The sequence below is a fragment of the Malania oleifera genome, chromosome 5 (genome assembly GCF_029873635.1).
Source record: "Malania oleifera isolate guangnan ecotype guangnan chromosome 5, ASM2987363v1, whole genome shotgun sequence".
NCBI classification, from domain to species: Eukaryota; Viridiplantae; Streptophyta; class Magnoliopsida; order Santalales; family Ximeniaceae; genus Malania; species Malania oleifera.
This window is the reverse complement of record NC_080421.1, coordinates 17,456,670-17,465,773: the sequence shown is the minus strand read 5'-3', so window position 1 is coordinate 17,465,773 and position 9,104 is coordinate 17,456,670. Positions and strand designations below refer to the sequence as shown.

Sequence of the window (9,104 nt, the reverse complement as noted above, 5' to 3'; positions counted from 1 at the left end):
TCAATATACTTGGGATTAGACTAAGGCTGTGCTAGAAATTTTTCTTTTTCTAAAGCATTCAATTATATACTCAACTTATTAATAGTGCCTCATAACTCATTTATGGTCTGATTGTTATTCTACATGAATTTTTGAAGAGTGTTTGCTATCTATGCCACGTCATCATCAGAAGGTTTCTTTGATGGAATAGGAGCTAAATTAGGTTGAAATCCTAGTGGTGCATAGCTCTGAGAGATATGTTGCGGCTGATACTGCTATTGAGTAACTACAACTGGATGATATAGTAGCTACGGAGGTGGTGCATAAGATTGAGGAAGTTGCTGAAATTGTGAGGAAGATGGACCAGACTGATCATTCCTCCATGAGAAGTTTGGGTGATTCCTCCATCCCAGATTATATGTGATGCCCCGAGCCCACCAGGTGGGACTCGAGTGCTATGATGTTCAATCCTCCATCTCTGATACCATAACTAACAAACACACAGTAGAACATAAATAAATTACCTTAAATAAATACCAGAGTTCTATATAACATCCCAAAAATGAAAACTACAACATCTAGATATTCGTATGTACAACCAACATTCAATGTAATACTATTTTTGGGGAGATGCTTATGTAATAATGATGATGGTTTTAGTACTCTGGTATGGTATTTGAGGTTTATTGTGTTTTCGCTGCTTGTTTTAATTTAGTTATGGAAAAGCGTATCTTGGACCCCACTGGGGTCCGGGTCGCTACAGTTGTGGTATCAGAGGTGTGTATGTTTCCGGGAGTTACAATGAAACCACTTGCTAAAGGGCCATATCGAATGGCGCCTCCAGAGCTAGCAGAATTGCGGAAACAACTTGATGAGTTGTTGGAAGCGAGATATGTTCATCCTTCCAAAGCACTGTTTGGAGCACCAGTGTTATTTCAAATGAAACATGAAGAGCATCTATGGAATGTGTTGGACAAGCTAAGGGGGAACAGTCTGTATGTGAAGAAAGCGAAGTGCTCTTTCGCTCAGTGGAACATCAAATTCCTTGGTAATGTGATTGAGTAAGGTCATATCCAAAGGGATATGAAGAAGGTAAGGGCGATTCAAGAATAGAAGATCCCCATGACAGTGAAGGAGTTGCGTTCCTTTCTTAGCCTTGCCAACTATTACAGGAAGTTCATAGAGGAGTATTCACGGAGAACGGCTCCAATGATAGAACTACTGAAGCAAATCTATTATTGGCCACACATGCGTGATGATGTGGTTCATTATACCCAAACTTGTCTCACTTGCCAACAACACAAGATGGAGCGGAGGAAGATTGCAGGGTTGCTGGAGCCCTTACCAATATCATCCAAATAGTGGGAAATGTCCCACTGAACTTCATCACCAACCTACCCCGAGTGGGAGATGTAGGGTCTATACTTGTGGTTATAGATAGGTTTTCAAAGTATGGTATGTTCATAGCCGCACCAAAGTACTGTTCGACAGAGGAGACGACACAATTGTTCTTCAAGAAAATTATGAAATATTGGGGTATTTCCTAAGACATTGTTAGTGACCGAGACTCAAGATTCACTGACAACTTCAACACAGAACTTTTTAGAATCTTCAGTTCACAATTTGAAATCTCTTCGAGTTACCATCCATAGACAGAAAGACAAACGAAGAGATTTAATGGGCTACTGGAAGAGTACTTGGCTATTTCGTCAATGCCAACTAGAAGAATTGGGTGCAACTACTTGATGTGACTTAGTTTTGTTTCAATGCCCAAAGGAGCTCAACAACCAACAAGAGCCCTTTTGAGCTTGTTATAGACCAGCAGCCGTTGTTACCTCACATAGTGGATGATTCGTACAGAGGAAAGAGTCTCAGGGCATACACCTTTAACAGACAATGAAGACAGAATGCAGAGATTGCCTGAGCCTATATAAAGAAAGCTTATAAGCAGATAAAGAAGTGTGCAAATCAAAGGAGAAGACCGCAACACTTCAACGTAGGTGACTGGGCGCCTGTTAAGATCAATCTTGAACAGATCAGGTCACTACGAGGATGAGATAGGAGACTACTTTGCAAATATGAAGGACCAGTCCCTATGTTGGCCAGAGTCGCGAAGGCCTTTTACAGAATTGACCCTCCAACTTGGATGAAAGTGCATCCTGTGTTTCACATCAGTTGCCTTAAGCCGTTCAACGCCGACACTGACAATTTAAGCAAAAATCAGTAAAACAGAGCAAAGTTGAAGACAGTGCAACATGACAATTGTGAAGCTAGAGATATCCTTGAATACAGAGAGTTCATATCCTCAGGAAAGAAGCAGCAAAAGTTCTTAGTGAAGTGGAAAGGCCTTGGTGATGAAGAAATCATTTGGATTTCTGCAGAAGATATGCAACCTTTCGTGGAAAAAGTTGAAGTGTACATAGCATCAAAGTCTCAAGGACGTCGACCGCATAAGTGGGGGACGCTAGCCGAGTTTGTTCAGGGCATTATGCTTGCCTGTAACTGCTTGTCTCGTGCGTTTGGAATAGGTTTCCATAATGTAAATATTAGTGTAGGTTTATTTTCTACTAGTTGTTTCTCCCTATGCCAAATAAGAAAGTATGGCTCCTCGTTCACTTTGATGTTTCCTACTAATAGGATGAGAGTTGCATGTAAAGCTCTTTAAGGAAGGGTGAGTGTTTATCAATCTTGTAAAACTCACTAGCTATTATCAACATATTTAGCCTACTTGCCTCCCTTGTTAAATACAAAATGTTAACGGAGGTGTTGTTAATGAATTACGTTGCCTCAATGTTTATTGCTTGTTTGCCATTGCTTTCATAATTGTTTACTGCTTCTGCTCATATTTGATTGAATGATAATAAAAGTATTTCATGGATGAACAGTGATAAATGATAAACTGGTTAGTTAAATAAGAGTGTTTTAGCTAGCATCGCACGATCCTTTCACAAAGGTGTGAAAATAGTCTGCCCATGACACTTTGCACATGGTCATGGCTCCGGAAACGCCACTGATGCGCTACTCCATGCCCCACCCACTCCTCTCCCACTCCGACATTGAGTTTCCATTGTCACCGGTGCCTCCTACGGGATAGGCCGCGCCATTGCCCTCCAACTGACCTTTCTTGGTGCCAAGCTACTCATCAATTACATTTCGGCCAACGCCACAGCCGACTTAGTCACCGCCCTCATCAACCACTCCTCTACCTCCACGGGCCATCGCCTTCCGTGCCAATGTATCCGACCCAACCCAGGTGGCCTTACGTGCCTTCGACTTGAACCCCACATCCCGGTCAACTCCGCTGGCATCCTCGACCCCAAATGGCCCACCATCGCCCACTTTGTCGTCGATGATTTCGATGGCATTTTCGCCGTAAATGCTAAGGGGTGTTCCTCTACCGCAGAGAGGCGGTGAATTGGCTGAAGCGCGGAGGCGGGGGTTGGATTATACTAGCATCATCGTCCTTGGTGGGCTCTTTGAGGCTGGGGTATGATGTACACGACGTCGAAGGCGGCGGTGGAGTTATGGTGAAAATAGTGGCGAAAGAGCTGAAGGGGATGGGGATCACCACCAACTGCACGGCGACGATGCCGATTGCAGCGGAGATGTTTTACTTAAGAATCTTTGTTCTTGTTGTGTAATGTATCTTTGTAATAATTTTTGAATATTATGTGGTTGCTAAGACATTTAGAAATCTATAATAACATGAACAATTGATCAGTGAGATGCAAATTGTAGGTGCTGGTAACAAATATAGATCAAGGTACATTTTGGGGAGGGTGGGGGGTAGGGATGTATTTGAGTCAAGTCTGACAGTAAAACGTTCAAACTCCATTCGATTCAAAAATATTAACTTTGAAACTTAAGTTGAATTCAATTGATTTCAAAATTATTAACTTCAAATTCAACTAAGCTACAAATTCTTAAAACTCGAATTTGATTTAATTATAAATTAATATTAAATATATGAATGAAGTTATATTGTGTACATATAATATTAGATATATTATATAAATATATAATATATAAATAATAAAGTTTAAAAGGTAGATTAGACTCAAATCTCGACTCGAGTATTATTATCGATCTCAAATTCATCTCATTAAAATATTCAAATAGCTCGAACTCAACTCAAATTCAAGTAGAATTGAATCGAACTAGGAGACAAATCGAATAGGAGTAATTGGCAAGTAGATTTTTAGTTACATCTCTAGTGGGGAGTAAGAAGGGAACATGCTTATGTTAATTTGACGGAAGAATCATTTGATTTTTAAGACCTACAATCATTAGCGGATCTACATTCAGCCCACTATACGCTATAGTTTCCACAAAATTGACAAAAATCTCCCTATATCATATATGTAAGAGGCTTGATAGTTAGTCTTTTGAGAATTACACCCACTTAACTTTTTTAGAATAAGGTTTATTTGTGAAAGGCTAATTTAAAATTGGAAAAAAAAAAATGAAGAAGCAAATCCAATTGAGTATAAATATAGTGAAAGATTGAGTTTACTTTTTATTTTTTATTTTTTACTAAAGCTATAATGTTAGGTCTAAATTGATATTATTATAATTTTTTTATAATTATAAATGATAATTATAGAAAAATAAATTGTTATTATTTAAAAAAAAATGATATAAAACAATAAGTATAAATGTGATGTTTGGAAGATAAGTGTTTCGCTTTTATTTTAATAAGGATAAAGAAAATTGAACTTTATTATTCAAAGGGGTAAACGCCATTGGTCTCAGGAGATCATTTCCTTAAATAATTACTTCCTTTTAGACAATTTAAAAAATTTTAAAATTATTTAGTAATTTGAAAAATAAAATATTTTATAGAACTAGAAGTAATCCATCTCTTATGAATTTATTAATCCCCTTCCATCCCTTCCAAGTAGGCGCCTCACTTAAGTCGAGTTGACATAATAAGATACTTGAACTTGAAAATTTTGAGTTTGAAAATATTTAGATCTCAATCAATCTCAAACTCGTTATTAAATTTTGATTCATCTACAAATTTGTAACACTTAGAGCTTGATTTTGTATAATATAAAAATAATAAAATCACAAAAGTTCGATTGGACTTGTGAGTAACATCACAGAACATAAATTTGATTTATGAAACTACTTGAATAATTAGATTTTGAACTTGATTGTAATTTAGTGGAGTAAGTCAAGCCTAAATAACACTCTTTCATTCATATTTTACATAATGTCACAATTGTTTTAATTCTAAATTTATGACCATTTGACTCAAAAAGCTGTCATGGGCCTCATTGGCCCTAGCCCATTTTTCTTTAAAGCTTAAAAAAAAATTTCCAACCATTATGGTCATCTTCTTATATCTCTATTCAATAAAAAATTGCTTCAAATAATAAGGTTAGGTTCATTGAATTGCATCTGAATATTATCGAACTATATGTAAGCCTTATCATATGGGATTTGACATGAGGACTATATTAGTTTTTCGGAGAATCTAAGGGTCCATTTAGTTTTGAAAAATATATTTTATTTTCAATTTTTACTTGCTCAAATAATTATAAAAAATTTAACTTATTTTTAAATTTTTTAAAGTTTACTTTAAAAAGATAGAAAATAAAGAGTTTATTTAAATGTGTAAAATAGATTTTCAGTCTTTGTTTTTAAATTTCAAGATATTCATAAGAGACAACGTATTTTCCAATTTTCTAAAATTTACATAAGGCAATAAGTAGAAGTTAGAATTATGGAGTTTTGGAATTGAATTTTGGGTATTTGGCGAATTAAGAAAAAAATTTACACATAATATACATAAATTAAAGTCTAAAATCTGAATTTCATGCTCCTATACAAAAAGTGTCATAAATTTTAAAAAATAATTAAAAAAATATTCTTTAATTTTTCAATATAAATTTGTAAAGTTAAAAAATAAGGTAACATTTTTGTAATTATTTAAAAATTTAAAAATATTACTATTTTTAGAAGTAAATAGTGCTAAAATTGTTTGTGGTTGTTTATTTATTTCATATAAATGGTGTAAAAATGAAAATTTAGCTATTTTTTAATTTTTTTGAGAAATAAATAAAAAAACTAAATAGATTCTAATTTTTTTTTCTCTAATGTCATGAGTCATTTTGAGCATTTTTTACTATTTCTCTATTGAAAAATAAGGTGATATTTTTATAATTATTTGAAAATAAAAAATAAAAAATATTTTTACAAGTAAATAATATCAACTCATAAAATAAAATATTAACTAATCTTTTTATAATTTAAATATATATATATATATATATATATATATATATATATATATATATCTCTCAAAACTAAAGAATCCAATTTAACATAAGTATAAGGGTAGTTCGGAAAAGTTGATAATTTTGAAAGATACAGAATCCAATTTATAGTATAAAGAATCAACATCTTTGGGAGCCCACTGCAGTTTTGCTGACCGCGGCAGCCTTCCACTCACTCATTCCTTTGCCCATGGCCATGGCTTCAGAAACCGCCACCGATTCGCTACTCCATGCCCCACCCACTCCTCTCCCACTCCAAGACCGAGTCGCCATCGTCACCGGCGCCTCCCGGGGGATAGGCCGCGCCATCGCCCTCCACCTGGCCTCTCTCGGCGCCAAGCTACTCATCAACTACACCTCTGACTCCGCTGCAGCCGACCAAGTTACCGCCCTCATCAACCACTCCTCCGCCCCAAACCCTCCGCCTCCGCGAGCCATCGCCTTCCAAGCCGACGTCTCCGACCCCGCTCAGGTGGCTTCCCTCTTCGACGCCGCCGAACGCGCCTTCTGCTCGACCCCCCACGTCCTGGTCAACTCCGCCGGCGCCCTCGACCCCAAATACCCCACCATCGCCCACACCGCCGTCGACGATTTCGATCGCATTTTCGCCGTCAACGCCAGGGGAGCGTTCCTCTGCTGCAGAGAGGCGGCAAATCGGCTGAAGCGCGGAGGCGGGGGTCGGATTATACTGGTATCGTCGTCCTTGGTGGGGTTTTCGAGGCCGGGGTACGGCGCGTACACGGCATCTAAGGCGGCGGTGGAGGCGATGGTGAAAATAGTGGCGAAAGAGCTGAAGGGGACGAGGATCACCGCAAACTGCGTGGCGCCGGGGCCAATCGCGACGGAGATGTTTTTCGCTGGAAAAGGGGAGGAGCAGGTGAGGAAGATCGCCGAGGAGTCTCCCATGAACCGACTCGGCGAGACCGAAGATGTTGCTCCGGTCGTTGGGTTTTTGGCCACGGACGCCGCCGAGTGGGTCAACGGTCAGGTCATTCGCGTTAATGGCGGCTACGTGTGAACTCTGAAGCCTCCGCAGTCCACTCTTGTAATCTTTCTTAGTCTGTCTCCATTATTAAGAAATTAGAAATCAATCTCTGTTCTTGTTGTGTATCTTTGTTTTAATTTTTGAATAAAATTGAAGGAGGTCGTGAAATCTTTGATACAAATTTTGGATAGGAAGTGCGGATGAGTTAGTAAGGCTAAAGTTATTTAGATGGCAATTAGGGTTTGTGGTTCATATTTTTTATTTTTCATTATAAAAATTGTAGGTAATTTTTCCACTTAATTCCTTAACATTTAAAAATTGAAGAGCAGAATATTCAATTAGAAATTTGTTGGGTAACAAAAATAGAAAATTTATCTGGCTTTGTTCATTAAATCTTGCTCAATTTTTCCTTTTATAGTGAGAGATTGAAAGTTATCCTTCTTCATGACATGCCATTTATCTATGCTCTCCATTTATCTCATAGTTTAATCAATTAGAAAACTACTAAAATGTAGTTGCCTCAGTGTTCTCCGACACCGACGAGAGACGGTGAAGAAGACAATTAGAAAGAGCTACAACTTCCGTTTTGCTTCAAGGGAACGAGTCAGATGGGAATCAATCTTTCCTCACTGGCCAGATTAAGAAGCCTCAAACAAAATCACTAAAAAAAATAAAAAAGTGGTAGTGTTGTTTCGAATATTTGCTCACAAAGGTCTAACCTTTCTAGCGATGCTGCTCACTTCCAGATGCCGAAACTAACAGATACGAAAAACAAACAGTAAGAACCCTAATTTGTGAGGAAGAAGATGGAAAGACGGGACATAAACCCTGATTTTCTCAGATCGAAGAGGAGGACTGGATCGAGATGGGCGAAGAGGGAATTTTATAGAGGCCGAGGACCGAGAGGCAGATCGGACGGTTGCGATGCTCGTCGCGCATCGGGGTAAAGCCCAAAAGAGTGAGGGCCCAATTGGTTAATTGCGTAGGATCTGTATGGACCGGACCATCTTGCACAAAATTATAGAGTGTTATGCACGTGCAAATCTCATGGTGTCATTTTTAAAAATAAAAAAAATTAATTAAAATTATATATATAAAATAAGTATCCTGTTAACTATGCATTTTTTTTTTTTAATTCCATAAGGCCACAATATTTGAATGCTTTTAGATTTAAGTACTATCCTACCTTAAATTGAATATAATTATTTTTATTTGCAATTAATTATACAGGTGCTCTTATATATAAAATAAAATAAAAAAAAGTATTTATATTTCTTGTTAAATACAAAAATGATATGATAAAAAGGTTCAATAATTACTTATTAATCTTATATTTGAAAATATTTGAATTTGAATTTGCACTGAATTTGAATAAGATGTAAAATAAAATTATATTAAAATTTATTCAAATCTACTCAAGTTTAAATTCAAAATTCGAAATACATGTCTTCAGACATTACCTAAGTCTTTTTTGTTACATTCACATTAACAACAAAGTAATGTAACCTAGTCTTCTGGATGCCTTGACAACTTTAAATTTCTTTTTTTAACAATTTGGAGACCAAAACATTGGACCACAGCTCCCAGCTGCGTCAATTGCAACGTTTCTATTGAACTAATTGATTGATTAAATCAATAAGTCCCACCCCAATTCAAACCTGAAAAAATTGAAAACAAATAAAGATGGGTGTAAGTCTAAATCAATTGAAAGGAACCCTCGAGCATGCAGTCAATTCAGAGATCAAAATTGGCCTCAACCATCCAAGGCCCCTACCATTTGAAAAATATTATCTTCATGAACAAACCAAGCTTAATTTTCGCTAAGTGGGATTGGCTATACCAATCTTTTTCGATCAATT

At 36.9% G+C, this 9,104-nt stretch overlaps 1 protein-coding gene and 1 pseudogene across 1 annotated transcript; both read left to right on the top strand.

The window, feature by feature from the left end:
* The first annotated feature begins 696 nt into the window (after positions 1-696).
* Positions 697-3,711, top strand: LOC131155866 (NADPH-dependent aldehyde reductase-like protein, chloroplastic; annotated as a pseudogene).
* A 2,595-nt stretch (positions 3,712-6,306) lies between these two features.
* LOC131154875 (NADPH-dependent aldehyde reductase-like protein, chloroplastic) lies at positions 6,307-7,426 on the top strand. The gene has a single exon (XM_058107675.1). The coding sequence runs from the start codon at positions 6,451-6,453 to the stop codon at positions 7,276-7,278; it is 828 nt and encodes a 275-aa protein (XP_057963658.1). The 5' UTR covers positions 6,307-6,450; the 3' UTR covers positions 7,279-7,426.
* Positions 7,427-9,104: the final 1,678 nt, after the last annotated feature.